Here is a 17,807-nt window from a genome sequence, read left to right on the forward strand (position 1 = left end):
GGCTTTTTGGGGCAATCTCTTTCATGACGCTTTAAGATTGGTAAATTGTTGAAAATTTCATGTTTTAAGCCACAATCTAACATTTTGACACGATTTTTGTACTTTCTGCCTTCTGAATAAATAGTGTGTACGCCTGTTGTCTTAAACCAATGACCTATTGTAAAGCATAATGGGTTTTTGGTTTGGGTTTTTCCTTTTTGCTATTGTGAACAACTCAGAGCAAAATGAAGCTTTTCCTGGGGAAACGGGAAGAATTCTGAAAAACCAAAAAGTGCTTAGAGGCAAAACAAATTTGGAAACCACTCCTTGGTACCTCAAAATGAATGCATGTGACTGGACAATGATGGTGGATATTTACTTTTTGACCAAATTGTCATTCATCGCCATTGCCTTTGACTAAATGGCTTGCTCCCTTTTCTGAGAGTTGAAGAGCTGGGAGCATAGTCACGGTTGGAGAGTCAAATCAAAATGAAAAGCATCCACCCATCCAGTGACACCGTGTGCTTTGTGCCAGATGCCCACCCCTCAATAGGCTGTAAGAGCAACTTGCTGCCATACCTTCCACGTCCAAACGACTTTTCTCTCCTAGGGTGACAGTGGGGGGCCTCTGGTTTGCCAGAAGAAAACCAGGAAAAGCGAATGGTACCAACTGGGCATTGTCAGCTGGGGAGTGGGCTGCGGCCAGAAGAAACAGCCTGGAGTGTACACGCAGGTGTCTAGTTACCTATCGTGGATTGAGATGAAGACCAAGCTGTCCAAAAGGCCCTACAAGCATGAGCCAGACTCTGGGTACAGTCTTCTTCTATCACCCTGGGCCATCTTGGTACTGTATTTTCTGATGTTTCTATTTTCCCCATGATTAAACACTGCATTGGCTCAAAACCAAGTGTCCTTCTCAGCCTTTGAAGCAAGTTCAAGGGTGGGTTGCAGGTTGCCTGGAGGGATTCTGATACAATTAGCCGTGCCTGAAATAATCAGATACCTATACGTGTGCGTGCGTGCTCAGATGCTCAGTCGTGTCTGGCTCTTTGTGACCCCATGGACTGTAGCCCACCAGGCTCCTCTCTCCATGGAATTTTCCATGCAAGAATACTGGAGCCAGTTGCCATTTCCTCCTCCAGGGGATCTTCCTGATCCAGGAATCAAACTTGCGTTCCCTGCATCTCCCACATTGGCAGGGGGATTCTTTGCACCACCTGGGAAGCCCCAATCATCTACCTATAGCAGTGCTTAAAATACAACCAGGACCCACTCAGAGGCCTGTGGCTCCCCTGGGAGTTGGAGGCAGATTACTGACTTGACCCTGAGCCCTCTCTGAGAGTTTGGATGGGGCGTTTTTTCCATGGAGAGTGGTCCAAGGATCTCTGCAATAGAAAGCCTGTTCTTTTTCTCTCTCACAATCAGGTCTCTTCTACAGCGTCTTTCCTTTTCCATTTCTTTTGCTCCTGCATGGAGAAACACTTCAACTCCATGCTTCCTTCGCTCATAGCTCATCCCTGAGACCTATGGACTTGGTCTCCAGAAAGGTCCCTGCCCTTTACCTTCCTTTGCCTCCACTTGGTTCAGAGACCCAGTAAATGCTGCTTCTGGCTCTCAGAGACCATGAGTAACAACGCTGAGATTTAGGATCAGCGCGTCATTGACGCAGAAATGTCCTAGAGAGGAGGCGGGAGAGAAACACACAGCTCATTGGGTTATTTGCTTTTTTGTTATTGAGTTTCATGAGCCGTTTGGAAATTAAGCCCTTGTCGGTCCAATCATGGGTAGAAGACCTAAACAGATATTTCTTCAAAGATGACATACAGATGGCCGACAGGCACATGAAAAGATATTCAGCATCACTCATTAGTAGAGAAATGCAAATCAAAACTACAGTGAGGTATTGGTTTTAACCAGTCAGAATGGCCATCATTAAAATACAAATAACAAATGCTGGAGAGGGTGTGGAGAAAAGGGAACTCGCCCACACTATTGGTGGGAATTAAATTAGTGAAGCCACTAGGGAGAATATTATGGAAGTTCCTGAAAAAAATTAAACATAGAGTGACCATATGACCCAGTAATCCCACTCCTGGGCACATATCTGGAGAAATCTCTAAATTCAAAAAGATATATGCACCTGTATGTCTATAACAGCACTATTCACAATAGCCAGGACATGGAAGCAACCTAAATGTCCACTGACGGATGAATGGGTACAGGAGATGTAGTACATACATACACAACAGAATATCACTCAGCCACAAAAAAAGGATGAAATAACGTTATTGGCAGCAACATGGATGGACCTGGAGATGATCGTGCTCAGTGAAGTAAATCAGAAAGAGAAAGACAAGTACCATATGACATCACTGGTATGTGGAATCTAAATGAACTTATTTACAAAACAGAAACGGACTCCAGACATAGAAAACAAATTTATGGTTACCAAAGGGGAAAGCGGGTAGGGGAAGGACAAATTAGAATACAATTTTTTAATCTTATTAACAGGCCTTTAGAAGACTCAGCATGGTCTGGCTTTTCCTATCTCTCTGGGACACTTCTCCCTAATACCGTTCTCATTCACAGCCGTTTCAGCCCCACTGGCTTCCTTGTTCTCAAACACCACAAATTTCCCCCTGCCTTGGGCCACGTATACCTCCTGGTCTTTCGGCTTCTATCCAAGGGGAACCGTGTTATATTTCTCCATCCACCTCCTGACCCCAGAATGCTGTTCTCCGCCCCAACCTGTGTGTTCATTTCTCCTTTGCATCATTCAGAGTATTCAGCCCTCAGCTTACATGGCACCACCTCCCCTGACTGCCTAGCTAAAACAGCTCTAAACACAGCTCCACAGCCCCCAGGCCCAACTTACTAGCTTATCTGATTTGCCATCTCCCTATCGTTTGTGAGGACCAGAAATCATCTTACTTATTCAGGGGTTTACCTGTTTATTGCACGTGTCCTCCACCCCTTGTCCTCAATACAAAGCCTCTTAAGGGCAGGGATTCCATGAGTCTATTCTCTGCCTGGACTAGCCCCTGATATGACAACTATAACAGGCGGATGGAAAACAGCTATTATTACTAAAGTTGCATGGAGCTAGAGCTGTACATGTTTTCTAAAGATTGCAATCAGATTTCCCATTCAGGGGAAAATGATACTTAGCCTTTGAGAGCTCTAAAATTTATCTTATAACACTTAGAAGTATCCTACCTAAACAAGCAAAAGACAGATGAGACATTAGTTTGTATTAGCAGACTGTAGACCTTTATTAGAACAAGCATATGTCATAGCTGTGAGCAAAGCGTTAAAATTTATCAAGCTAACTCATAGCTTTTCCCTGCCATGAGGAGGGCGAAAAAGAGAGAGAAAGCCCCTTATACATGTACAGGATCAGTTGAGCAAAGTATTTCAGGGAACGATTCATTGAGGCTATAAACGCCTGCAAATTTTAAGGCACTGAAGGGCAGGAGGGCTTTTGCGAGGGGCGGGATGTGGTGAAGGAAGCCCTGACCTCTCCCCTCCCAACACACATTCTGCCAGCTTGGTCCCCGCAGGCACCCAAGCACGAAAAGTGAACACTGATTATTCGTCATCCTCTTTCAGACATCAAACGGTCCAAAAATTTTCACCGCGGGCTCCTCCCACCATAACTTATTAGAACATGAATTACATGTTATCAACTTGCCATGGCACTTCATGTAAATTACCCCTTAATAAACCAGATTTTTATGAATGTCTTTGTGCACTACAAAAAATTCCCTGGCGTGAACCACAAAAGAACTCCCCCATTTGTTGGAAGCATTTTTGCTGTGACCTCGAGGGCTGACCACGTGGGGAGAAATTACTTTTTAATACCCAGGGGACAAGATACTCCGGTGCCCCCGAGGCCGCAGTACCCGTCGGGGTTCTTGCTCAGGTACTGCTGGTGGTAATCTTCCGCATAGTAAAAGGTCTGTCCCTCCCGGATGTCCGTGGTGATCAGGCCGAAACCATGCTCCGACAGAACCTGTGGAGAGAAAGGCACCATCAGGACCAGATGCCGGGGATCCTGGGAAGGAGGAGTGGCGGGGTCGGATGGGAGGGGCAGACACGTGGCCACGGGCGGGGGTGGTGAACAGCGGTGAGTGCTTGGGGCCTGCCCCCGGCCACTTCCCCGCTGCGTTATCCTGAGCAAGCATCTCCCTCCCTGTCCCTCAACGGTCTGGGGTTTCAAGTCTGGGGTTTAATTCGTTTGTTTTCTGATTCTGAAATTTACACTCTGCCCTCTACACTAGCTCTGCCCCCAGGGTGTCGGGAGCCCTTGTGTGGGCCCTCTGGCTGCCCTGGGGAGGAGGGGTCCCTGAGGGCACTCACTGCGGCTGCAGTGGGAGGGGTGGCAGTGTGCCCCCTCTGCCCCCGCATGGGGTGGACAGAGCATGCCCCCTCGCTGGTTGGGGCTCTGGGCAGCAGGGGCCCCGCGGGACGCCCTGGAGGGCAGGGGCCACCTGGAGTCTGGGCTCTGCCCCTCCAGTCTGGAGCCTGGGGAGTGAAGTCAGGGGAGGTTGTGGCCTGCGGGCCTGGTCAGCTCCTTGCCGCCCTCTGTGACCCAGTTTAAGGCCTGGTGGCACCTGCTGCCAGGCAGAGGAACACAGTGAACACTAGTGGGGGAGGAGAGCCCAGCTATTTGGGGCAGAAGACAGATTAAGAAATAGACATTGTTCCCCGTGGATCTCCGCCTGTTTCCTCTCCCTTCTGGATTTCAGCTGTGCCCTAGTTCTTTCTTGGTACAGGCTGCTCGGGGTCTCTGAGCTCAAGGCCACAGAGACGCGACCTGGGTTCACACATTCCATTTTAGACAGGGGTGCGAGGAAAGAGATCAGGATTTGTTGTTGGTCCATTTAGAGGAAGTTGTCGAATTGGCCCAGCATGGGAAATCCACTTTAATTTTTGGCATGAGTCACTGAAGGGCTTCCCTCGTGGCTCAGACGGTAAAGAATCCTCCTGCAATGCAGGAGACGCAGGTTCGGCCCCTGGGTTGGGTAGATCCCCTGGAGCGGGGCATGGCAGCCCACTCCAGTATTCTTGCCTGGAGAATCCCATGGACAGAGGAGCCTGGCAGGTTACAGGCCATAGGGTCGCCCAGAGTTGGACACAACTGAAGCGATGGTCACCACCGAAATCAGACTGATTATATTCTTTGCAGCCAAAGATGGAGAAGCTCTATACAGTCAGCAAAAACAAGACCGGGAGCTGACTGTGGCTCAGATCATGAACTTCTTATTGCCAAATTCAGGCTTAAATTGAAGAAAGTGGGGAAAACCACTAGACCATTCAGGTATGACCTAAATCAAATCCCTTATGATTATACAGTGGAAGTGAGATTTAAGGGACTAGATCCGATAGACAGAGTGCCTGATGAACTATGGACGGAGGTTTGTGACATTGTACGGGAAGGGACTAGATCCGATAGACAGAGTGCCTGATGAACTATGGACGGAGGTGTGTGACATTGTACGGGAGACAGGGATCAAGACCATCCCCAAGAAAAAGAAATGCAAAAAAGCAAAATGGCTGTCTGAGGAGGCCTTACAAATAGCTGTGAAAAGAAGAGACATGAAAAGCAAAGGAGAAAAGGAAAGATATAAGCATCTGAATGCAGAGTTCCAAAGAATAGCAAGGAGAGATTAAAAAAAAAAAAAAAAAAGCCTTTCTCAGCGATCAGTGCAAAGAAATAGAGGAAAACAACAGAATGGGAAAGACTAGAGAGCTCCTCAAGAAAATTAGAGATACCAAGGGAACATTTCATGCAAAGATGGGCTTGATAAAGGACAGAAATGGTATGGACCCAACAGAAGCAGAAGATATTAAGAAGAGGTGGCAAGAATACACAGAAGAACTGTACAAAAAAGATCTTCACGACCCGGATAATCATGATGGTGTGATCACTCACCTAGAGCCAGACATCCTGGAATGTGAAGTCAAGTGGGCCTTAGGAAGCATCACTACGAACAAAGCTAGTGCAGGTGATGGAATTCCAGTTGAGCTATTTCAGATCCTGAAAGATACTGCTGTGAAAGTGCTGCACTCAGTATGCCAGCAAATTTGGAAAACTCAGCAGTGGCCACAGGATTGGAAAAGGTCAATTTTCATTCCAGTCCCTAAGAAAGGCAATGCCAAAGAATGCTCAAACTACCGCACAGTTGCACTCATCTCACATGCTAGTAAAGTAGTGCTCGACATTCTCCAAGCCAGGCTTCAGCAATATGTGAACTGTGAACTTCCAGGTGTTCAAGCTGGTTTTAGAAAAGGCAGAGGAACCAGAGATCAAATTGCCAACATCTGCTGGATCATGGAAAAAGCAAGAGAGTTCCAGAAAAACATCTATTTCTGCTTTATTGACTATGCCAAAGCCTTTGACTGTGTGGATAATAATAAACTGTGGAAAATTCTTCAAGAGATGGGAATACCACACCACCTGACCTGCCTCTTGAGAAACCTGTATGCAGGTCAGGAAGCAACAGTTAGAACTGGACATGGAACAACACACTGGTTCCAAATAGGAAAAGGAGTATGTCAAGGCTGTATATTGTCACCCTGCTTATTTAACTTATATACAGAGTACATCATGAGAAACGCTGGGCTGGAGGAAGCACAAGCTGGAATCAAGACTGCCGGGAGAAATATCAATAACCTCAGATATGCAGATGACACCACTCTTATGGCAGAAAGTGAAGAGGAACTAAAAAGCCTCTTGATGAAAGTGAAAGAAGAGAGTGAAAAAGTTGGCTTAAAGCTCAACACTCAGAAAACTAAGGTCATGGCATCTGGTCCCATCACTTCATGGGAAATAGATTGGGAAACAGTGGAAACTGTGTCAGACTTTATTTTGGGGGGCTCCAAAACCACTGCAGATGGCGATTACAGCCATGAAATTAAAAGACGCTTACTCCTTGGGAGGAAAGTTATGACCAACCTAGATAGCATATTGAAAAGCAGAGACATTACTTTGCCAACAAAGGTCCGTCTAGTCAAGGCTATGGTTTTTCCAGTGGTCATGTATGGATGTGAGAGTTGGACTGTGAAGAAAGCTGAGCACCAAAAAATTGATGCTTTTGAACTGTGGTGCTGGAGAAAACTCTTGTGAGTCCCTTGGACTGCAAGGAGATCCAACCAGTCCATCCTACAGGAGACCAGTCCTGGGTGTTCATTGGAAAGAATGATGCTGAAGCTGAAACTCCAATACTTTGGCCACCTCATGGGAAGAGTTGACTCATTGGAAAAGACCCTGATGCTGGGAAAGATTGAGGGCAGGAGGAGAAGGGGACAAGAGAGGATGAGATGGCTGGATGGCATCACCGACTTGATGCACATGAGTTTGGGTGAACTCCCGGAGTTGGTGATGGACAGGGAGGCCTGGTGTGCTGCGATTCATGGGGTCGCAAAGAGTCGGACAAGACTGAGCGACTGAACGGAACTGAAGCGACTTAGCAAGCATGCATGATTCACTGATCCATTCCTCCCTGAGAGCCTTCACCTTTCTGCTGGATCTCCTGCCAGTCCTCTGAGCCAGAATGAGGCCAACAGAGGAGCTGATGACGGGCAGGTGCAGGATTAATGGAAGGGGCCCCACCAAGGCTTGAGGTTTGGACCCCACAGCTCAGATGCAGGCAGTTTCCTTATAAGGGTTAGAAAGGAAAGTGGGGAGCCATTCTGACTTTGGGACAATCTTTTGTAAGCGAGCAATTATCAAGGGTTTACTATGTGCCACACTGTGTTAATTTCAGCTTCACAACAGCCGTGTGAAGGAAGTAACTGTTACTGTTTCGGTATTTGAGTGTGTGCACAGTACTGCGCTGTGGCCCTGATGTCCTCAGCTTGCCCTGCTATCGCACAGGATGCAAGTTGAAAGTGAAAATGAAAGTGTGAGTCGCTCAGTCGTGTCCGACTCTCTGTGACCCCATGGACTGTACCCGCCAGGCTCCTCTGTCCACGGGATCCTCCAGGCAAGAATACCAGAGTGGGTTGGCATTCCCTTCTCCAGGGATCTTCCCAACCCAGGAACTGAACTCAGGCATCCTGTATCAGCATACACATTCTTTACCACCTGAGCCACCAGGGAAGCCGTGGCCGCAAGTAGGGGAACTGCATTTCCCAGATCCTACTGCCAGCGGCCCCCGTCTAGATCCCACCCATGGGAGATGTGCGTGCGGCCCCTGGCAGGTAAACCCAAGGAGAAGCCGCCACCCGCCAGGCATAGCTGTGAGGATGGGCACAGGAGTGGGCACAGAGGAGACCTGGGGCCCCATCAGCTCCTCCTGAGAACCATGGGCTCTTGTGCTGAGGACAGTTACAGTCATCACAGTGATTCTAGCAATTTCTGTCACGTTTTGGCATCCCCAGTTCCAGAGGTGCTGTTCCCTGACCTTCACGCCAACAGCCTTTCAGATTATTCTGGAGGCACCAAATTCTCTTTGTAAAACTACCCCCCTTAAGATATCTCAAACATGTTCTGTTTCTGTGATGAACCCCAGTCAGTGAACTTGGCCTTTGGCGCCAGAACTGTTTGCAGGAACCAAAACCTCCCTGCGCATCAAGACCAGGGTACTGGTTAACCATCCTGGTCAGACTTCAGGTCAAGAGTGGCCTCATCGTGCGTGCAAAGCACAGCAGTGCCCCACCCACCGTCTGTGGTGCCAGGCATTTACTTCCACGGTCACTAAGGTTTGCCTGTGAAGAAGGACCATTGATGGGCGGCTGGCTTTGCAACATGAGGGGGCTGTGGCCAGGGAACACTCTGGGGTGCGTGCTGTGCTCTGGGCGCCACTTGAGAGCTTATGAAAGAGAAAGATGTGGGGCTGGGACCTGACAAGCCCGGCCCAAGTTCAGAGAACCAGAGAGCTTCTCAGACTGACTTCAGATATTGATACTAATGTCCTGTCTTTTGTGGCCAGAGCCAAGTACCAAATCGAAGGTTGGACTCTGAGGGTCCCAGACTTACCAGCAGAGTTCACACCCTCGCCAGTCTGAAGCTCAGCCACAATGGCTGGATTTTGATGCGGGGATGCTGGTCCCCACTCAGGAGATCCTACGCTCCGACACGAGTCCCCATGTGCCAAGGTGACCTTAAATTCCGACCTGACACCTTTCCCCGCCGAGGCCACGATGGACCGCTCTGGATCAGAGTCGGCCTGCTCTGAGACCTGAGAATCTCAGACCCAGGCTGTCCCCGCTCACTCCCGACCCTGGCTCATCCTCTCTGTGGGTCACCTCCTCACTCACCATGCGCTCCCTCACAAACAGCCACCCTCCTGGTACAAATAAGGACAACCTTCATAAGGCCCTGGAGCTCACAGCCGCCTTCTCCAGAAGCTCCTTTTCCCAGAGGCAGGGAGCCGGCGGCAATGAGCGCTTATTGGCCAGGCTCTGAGCGACCCTTACCCACCACCACCCAGAGAGCAGAGGCCTTCAGGAGCCGCAGGGAGGAGGTGTGGGGCGGGGGCCGGCAGTACCAAGCTTCGCCACAAGATGGCAGACACCACACTCTCATTTGAGAGGAGAGCCTGAGAATAAATGGCGATGAAAGCCCACCGGAGCCAGAACCGCATGCTGCCCTCCTGCACGTCCCGTTAGACTAGGACATCCCGGCCACGTCTGCTCTAGGGTGCAGGTCACCCCGTGCACTGGGCCAGCGGCCTCTGGGCTGCAGCCTCACTTAGCTCAGGGCTATCCTCAACCTCCATCTGAAACCGGGAAGTGAGGACAACATTGCACAAAAGATATTGGATGAAAAGACAGAGGAAGTAGGAAAACGAGAAACCCTGCCTCGTCCCTGGTTTCCCTCCTTCCCAGAGCCCGGGCCCTCTGCTTCCTCAGTTGCACCCTTAGCAAGAGCAAGTTACTGCCCCCAGCCCCTCCCAGGGCCTGCCTCCTCTGAGGGGTACACACACACACACACACACACACACAGACACGGGCACACACACGTCACTGCCCCCTGGCCCTCCCAGGACCTACCCTCCTCCAAGGGGTACACACACACATACGCACACACGGACACACATACACACATGTGCACACAAACAGACACATTCTGGAGAAGCATGCACACACACACACACTGGAGGGGTGCACACACACACGGACACATACACACATGCACACACACAGATGCACACACAGATACACAAACGCACAGACACACGCCAACATACAGACACACACATGTGCGCACACAGACACACACTGGAGAGGCATGCACACACACATACACGGACACACACAGAGACGCACATACAGATACGCAAACGCACGGAGACACACACCAACATACGGACACACACACACGCACCCTAGAGCATAGTAAGTGTGCTCTGATGAGCATCCAAGGTCAGGCAGAGATGGCACCTGGCCCCCTGGCACGTGCTGACTTTGTGGCAGGCCTGGCCCACTTTCCCATCAACGCCCAGCTTGGGGGAAAGGAGCCCACCATCTTGCCCTCGGTAGGCAGGCCTCCACCTCCACTCCCTCCCACGCACGCCCTACTTCTACGGCTGCGCTGCCCGTCTCTGGGGGGCAGGAAAAAGAGGTTGCCGGGGGGTGCTCCCAGAGCCGGGCAGAGCTCCCTGCGCCCAGCGGGCGGCTCCGGCCCCAGCCTGCAGAGGAGGTGGCGGGGCGTGTCTGCCTGCGGGAGTGTCCTGGGCCGGACCTATCTTTCCAGGGCTGCCGGCAGGAAGCCTTTCTTTCAACAAAATGAGTGAATACGAGACCACTCTGCTTCTGCAACCTGCTAACGAGCTCGCTGTCAGCTTCGATTCTCCCAGGGTCTGGGGCTACTCGGCCTCCTGTGAGGGGAAGACAGACTGACGCCACCCTGAACGCCTGCCTGGAGGCTCCACAGGCGGGGCCTGACCAGGGCGGACACCGAGGCAAAGAAGCAGCCCAGTCCCAGGTCCCTGTACTGTGTCTCCAAAGGGCTTCTCCACACACTCTAGCCCACGAAGAGGAAACAGTTATTTCTGTTATTTCTCAGTGGAGACAGTAAAGCCCAGGGAGAGAGGAGGCTTGTCCACAGCCACTCACAGCTGAGCTCTGATGAGAACCTGTTATTGTTCAGTCGGGAAGTTGTGTCTGACTCTCTTCGATTCCATGGACTGCAGCACGCCGGGCTTCCCTGTCCCTCGCCATCTCTCGGAGTTTGCCCAAGTTCATATCCATTGAATCAGTGATGCCATCTCATTTTCTGTCTCCCCCTTCTCCTCCTCTCAACCTTTCCCACCATCAGGGTATTTTCCAGTGAGCCAGCTGTTAGCTGAATCAGGTGGCCACAGCATTGTAGCTTCAGCCAAAGTACTGCAGCTTCAGCTTCAGTATTTTGGAATACTCCTTCCAAAGAGTATTCCGGGTTGATTCAGATGAGAACCTGTCCCCTATTTCCAGCACTGCTGCAAGAATACCTCAGCAGGTGAAGGTGCTACCCCCAACCCCTTAGGACTCATTTTAGAATCTCCAAAAGAGACCTAGGCACCCAAACATGGATCACACCCCCCCAGCCCTGCTCACATCCTTGTGACTCAAAAAATGCAACATATTTCTTAATCATCTCACTTTTTTTAAAAATTGTGGTAAAATCCACATAACTTCAAGTTCTCCATCTTAACCATTTTTAGGTGTATCTTAATTTCAATCACAGTTTAAAGACCCAGTGAGAAATGGCTCTGTTGCCAGTGAGAAAGTCACCAGGAAGGGAAGAAGTTACCTGCAGTTCAGATGCATCTGTTTTAAAGCCTCGTGAAGCCTGATCCAAGCAAACCCCACCTCCTCCACCCACCAAAGGAATTCAGCCATGTGTTCGGTTTTGATGTAATTATTTGGAGCATTAAGTGTGTTTTATGTTATGATCACTTTCAAAAGATGTTTTCATGGGAAGAAATTAGTGTCCTAGAAGTGAAATCCAGTTTTTGATACTGAGCTCACAGGAAATTAGGGGCGGACTTTTAACAAATCGACCAGAGACTGCTGCCTAAGGCCAGTCAGCTCTGCCTTAGAGAGAGAAAAAGGCTCCAGGCGGGACCGAGGAGACGCAGAGGCCGGCCTGAACTCCGCCCTCTAGTGGCGGCAGGGAGCATGTACAGGCACAGCCCCTCCTCAGTTCCTACTTTGCTTTTCTGAACGGAGAGCCCTTCAGTTTCTTCCAGATCTCATTCCATCGAATCCTGTGCTGTTTTCATCCTGCACACACGTGCGCGTGCACACACCATGCACGTTTAATAAGCTCAGTCAAAGCCAATGCCCAAGTCAGCAGTTTTATTCCACCGGCAGCTTCGGGCTGGCCAGATTGCCATCAATCAAAACTTTGGGTGAAAGGATATAAAGTGATTGGCACGGCTTTTAAATAAAACTACTCTTGAGAGTCCCTTGGACTGCAAGGAGATCCAACCAGTCCATTCTGAAGATCAGCCCTGGGATTTCTTTGGAGGGAATGATGCTGAAGCTGAAACTCCAGTACTTTGGCCACCTCATGCAAAGAGTTGACTCATTGGAAAAGACTCTGATGCTGGGAGGGATTGGGGGCAGAAGGAGAAGGGGACGACAGAGGATGAGATGGCTGGATGGCATCACTGACTCGATGGATGTGAGTCTGTGTGAACTCCGGGAGTTGGTGATGGACAGGGAGGCCTGGCGTGCTGCGATTCATGGGGTCGCAAAGAGTCAGACACGACTGAGCGACTGAACTGAACTGAACTAACTATGAAGAAGAACACCATCTCTCCTGAGCTGAGCAGAGGCACGCGTGTTTGCAGTTCAGCACCGCACAAGCGTAGGTACACGTGGGGAGAAGGTATGTCCTTGCCCACAGTGGTTCAGCTTCATCCACAAGGAGGAGGGGACAGGCTGACCGCCCCCAACATCAGAGAGGACCCTGGAGTGACAGGGGCTGCAGGTCCTGGAACCGCGGACACCCCCACCCATCAGTGACCGTCAGCACCTGCAAGGGAAAGTGGGAGATCCTGGGACAGCAACGATGTGCCACGGACAAGGAAGATGCCCCACGGGGCTGAAGCCCTCATGAGACCCGGTCAGAGCTGCCCTGACCCTTCTGGGCTCCAGGAAACTAAGGGGACCAAGAGGTGGCACAATTAGACCTAATTCGGCCCACCTGCTTAGGCAAACCTGCTTATGCAAATCGTGGCCTCTGGATCAAAGGACTCCGGCTTCTTAGAACAGCTGCCCCATCCTTGTGCTCTCTCCTCCAGACTTTGCAGTTGGGTCGCGCTGTTTGTGGTTTCGTTATCTAGTCCTCTCTGCCCGCCTCGCCCTCGAGGTGAACCACGAGTGTCTTCTGACTGGCAAGGAGGTTTTTCTTGGTTTGCGACTCAAACCGAGAGTGCTATGAGTTGAGTTCAGTCTCTGCAGAGATGGGTTGTCGGGAAGGAGTTCAGTCTCACCAGGAAGGATTCAAAGCTTTCCCCTTGGCCCTCAGAGTGTCCCCAACGGTGAGAAGTGCAAAATCCGGCCGCCTCCCCAGACCTACTGAATCAGGATCTGTGTCTTAAAATCCTCTCCAGGTGATCCATGTGCATAGACTTGAAAACGTCTACTCTAGAGCACAAGCTTGGCGGACTGTGTTCACGGTTATCAATGTCACTCCTGATGTCAAGTTGCCCACATGACTTGCTCTGATCACTAGGGTGCAAGGGGAAGGGACCCTTGTCATTTGTGGGCACAAGCCCTCCAGCACCGGCGTGAGCTAGAGGGCATGGCAACCCACTCCAGTACTCTCCGCTGGAGAATCCCATGGATGGTGGAGCCTGGGGGGCTACAGTCCGTGTGGTCCCAAAGAGTCGGACACGAATAAGCGACTAACAGTTTCAGTTTCACTCCGCCACAGCAGCCAGCACAGCTGCAGCTGGCCCTGGTGTGAGGCCAGGGACCACCTGGAGCGGAGTCCCCATAGAATATTTCATTTCCTCTATCAGGGACCCTGGTCTTCTCTGGTTTGGGGTGTGAGGCTGAAAGCTCCAGGAAGACAGACACGCAAGCCCATCGTGTGACTTTCCTGCAAATAAAGTTTTTGAAACTCTCCAGTTTCATTTAATAAACTAATTTCAGTGATCGTGGTGTGGTGGACTGTGCTAGGCATTGGGAACAGAGAGGTGAACAAGACAATCTCTAGAGCGGAAATCATGACAGGCACGAGAGCAATTGCACTCTTAAGTGCCCTCTGTGTATGTAGTAGATGTTGGCGAGGCAGGACTGAGGAGGAAACGTTCCCTGAGTTCAAGGAGTTTATGGTTTAGACAGGGACGAGGATGGGATGGCCTGGGGGTGCGGAGCAGTGGTTAACACCCCTCACGGTGACAAGGTGGGAGCCCCACCCACAGGCTGGGAGTGCGGAGGACCACCATCCACCATCGAGAGGGCAGGGTTCTGCTGGAGGGGACGGGTCATAAGACAGAGGGAAGCACGTGCTAGAATACTAGAGGTGCAGAGTCTGCTGCGGCCGTGGAGGAGGGCAAAACCAACCCACTGCGAAAGGGTTCCTGAAGGAGCGGAGGCTGACGTGGGAATCTTACGACCACTGTTGAGAGCACAGTGATGGGTCTGCTCCACGCGCATGGAGGGAGGGGTCATGAAGCTTATGTGAAGGGTGCTGGAGGGCCTGGCTGGGGCGGGAGGAATCTGAACGGGACTCAGCTGAACAGCAGGAAGAGACAAAAGCAGATTCGGGGGTCGGGGGGAGGGAGGGATGTCCCTGGTGGTCCAGTGGCTAAGACTCTGCTCTTCCAGTGCAGGGGCCCAGGTTCAGTCTCTGGTCAGGGAACTGGATCTTGTATACTAAAGATCCCACATGCTGCAACTAAGACCCCACATAGTTCTAGTAAATAAATAAATATTTTCTAAAACTGTCTTTTAAAAAAGCAGACAGAGAAAGAGACCTTCAGAGCCGTCGAGTTTATGGTCTACGTTTTTCCGTTTGCTCCCGTTTAAGGTAACTCAGCCACAGACTCTCTGTGTATCCACTGCCCGGCGGTCACAGAGACATGCAGGGACATTCTACAGGATGAAGGGATTCACCTGAACCCAGGCAAAGCTGCCAGATGCCTCTCAGGTTCACCTGCCTGGCTGCAGCCACGGCTTCAGGGCAAACCAGACCACGGTGGGGAAAGAGGTGGCTATTCATTTTTCCACAACTCCATTGTCGTCCTCACGTCCCTGCACCTTACAAATTCCAAGCACCATTTCCTGGCTCCTTCCTTCTTCTTCACTTTGTACATTGAAAGGAGGAGCCACATAGCAGGTTGGACTGGGTGCAGCCCATGGGAAGGGAAGGCTGAGTTGCACAGTCAGGCTGCAACCCCAGGGAGGAGCCCAGAGCTGTGAGGCTGAAATCTGCCCCTGCCCACTGGCTCTGCTTTCTGCAGTGCCTCCCCCACCCATGAGGTTGCTGTTCACTCGCTCAGTCGTGTCTGACTCTTTGCAACCCCAAGGACTGCAGCACATCAGGCTTCCCTGTCCTTCACCAACTCCCAGAGTCTGTTCAAACTCATGTCCATTGAGTCAGTGATGCCATCCAACCATCTCATCCTCTGTCACCCTCTTCTCTTGCCTTCAATCTTTCCCAGCATCAGGGTCTTTTCTGATGAGTAGGCTCTTCGCATCAGGTAGCCAAAGGATTGGAGCTTCAGCTTCAACATCAGTCCTTTCAATGAATATTCAGGGTTGATTTCCTTTAGGATTGAGTGGTTTGATCTCCCTGCAGTCCAAGGGACTGTCAAGAGTCTTCTCCAACACCACAGCTCGAAAGCATCAATTCTTTGGCGCTCAGCCTTCTTTATGGTCCAACTCTCACATCAGTACATGACTACTGGAAAAACCATAGCTTTGATTATATAAATCTTTGTCAGCAAAGTGATGTCTCTGCTTTTTAATATGCTGCCTAGGTTTGTCATAGTTTTTCTTCCAAGCAGCAAGCGTCTCTTAATTTCATGGCTGCAGTCACCGTCTGCAGTGATTTTGGAGCCCAAGAAAATAAAGTCTGTTACTGTTTCCATCGTTTCCTCCCGTTTGCCATGAAGTGATGGGACCAGATGCCATGTTCTTAGTTTTTTGAATACTGAGTTTTAAGTCAGCTTTTTCACTCTCCTCTTTCACCTGTGAGGTCACTGACATCAATCACACATTCAAGGACTGCTGGTTTCTCTTTCCTTTTGAATCTGCTGGGTTCAAAAAGGAATTCAAGTGACTTTTCCTATATGAGTTTTCCTTTCATGGCTTTTCATTTTACAGGAAATGGATCTCTCTCCCTCTCCTTTCTGTCTCTCCTCTGAATCTCTCTCTCTCTCTCTCTCCTGAATATATCTCTAAGGGTTATCATCTGCTTTTTCATATCTGAACTCAATTAACGGCAACCTCTGTTTTTGTTCTATCCTTAGTGTTTGGTTTACAAAAGCATCCACTTGTCACTTTTCAGGGAAGTCAAGGACACTGGCTTTTACCTTGTGGATGAAATGCAAATTTCATTAAAAGGAAAGATCCTTCATTCTGAAAGGTTGAATAGAAAAGAACTTAAAGCAAAATGCCAGCTGCTTAAGTTTAGAACATGGAGCTCAGCAAAGCAGAGGGACTTTTCTGCATACCACCATTTCTCGTTTATGGGTGAGTTTCAGGGATTCGGAGTGACAGGAAAGGATATTCATCCCAGTTTGCTCTGCAGACAGCACAGCCAACCACCCTGGTTTGCCCAGGACCAGGGGTCTCTGGGCTTCCCTGACGGCTCAGTGGTAAAGAAGCCACCTGTCAATGCAGGAGACGTGGGTTCCATCCCTGGGTCAGGAAGATGCCCAGGAGAAGGGAATGGCAACCCACTCCAGTATTCTTGTCTGGAGAGTCCCATGGACAGAGGAGCCTGGCGGGCTACAGTCCATGGGGTCGCAAAGAGTCAGATACAACTTAGCAACTAACCAACCAACCAACCAACCAGGGGCTCCTCAGACTGTGGGGTTGTTGGTGTTAAAACTAGAAAAGTCTAGGGTCAGCTGGGCTGGCTGGTCACCAGAACTGTAAAATGTATAAAGAAATCTGTGTCAATCACACCGCAGGCACCGTGCAGCGGGTCTCACCCACCTGGCCCCTGTTTCCCCAGCTGTAAAGCGGGAGGATTTGACTGGAGATGACCCTCCCGTCACCGCCAGTCTGTCTTTGAATCGTGTGTTCCTGAGCCTTTTCTAAACTGTGCTTCCTTTATTCATTTTGAAGTTGACATCTCAGTGGTTTTTAGCATAGTCTCAGAGCTGTGCAGCCGTGACCAATATTTTTCAATTCTGTTCTTCAGATGGGACAATTCCAATCAACTTAGCTTCATGTGCTCATTCTCTCTTCTGCCAGCTCAACCCTTTAGTGATTTCTTCTTCTGCTTAAGTTATCATACCTTTGAATTTCTATTTAGTTCTCTTTTCAATATAATTTCTATCTCCTTGTTAATATCCTTTATTTGGTGAGCACTGGTCTTATTATTTTCCTTTCATCTTTTTTTTTCAAATTATATTTATTTAGTTGTGGCTGTGCTGGGTCTCCATTGCCGTGTGGACTTTTCTCTAGTTGCAGTGAGCAGGGGGCTATTCTCCGGTAGTGATGTGCAGGCTTCTCACTGTGGTGGTTTCTCCTGAGCACAGGCTCAGTAGCTGTGGTTCCCAGGCTTAGTGGCTCCGAGGTATGTGGGATCTTCCTGGGTCAGGAATTGAACCCATGTCTTCTGCAGTGGCAGGCGGATTCTTTACCACTGAGCCAGCAGGGAAGTCCTCCTTTCATTCTTTACTCATGGTTGCCTTAGGCCTTTGAGCATA

General features: G+C 50.0%; 1 protein-coding gene across 4 annotated transcripts in view; it reads right to left on the reverse strand.

The window, feature by feature from the left end:
• Positions 3,227-17,807, reverse strand: part of MSRA (methionine sulfoxide reductase A) — a 379,843-nt gene continuing 365,262 nt past the window's right edge. For all 4 annotated transcript variants that reach the window (XM_018051850.1, XM_005683538.3, XM_018051851.1 and 1 more), the window contains one exon: positions 3,227-3,991. In XM_018051850.1, coding sequence (XP_017907339.1) covers positions 3,827-3,991 — 165 coding nt within the window. In that variant the 3' untranslated portion in view covers positions 3,227-3,826. The remainder of the gene's footprint in view (positions 3,992-17,807) is intronic.

Source organism: Capra hircus, chromosome 8 (genome assembly GCF_001704415.2).
Source record: "Capra hircus breed San Clemente chromosome 8, ASM170441v1, whole genome shotgun sequence".
In the NCBI taxonomy this organism is placed as follows: domain Eukaryota; kingdom Metazoa; phylum Chordata; class Mammalia; order Artiodactyla; family Bovidae; genus Capra; species Capra hircus.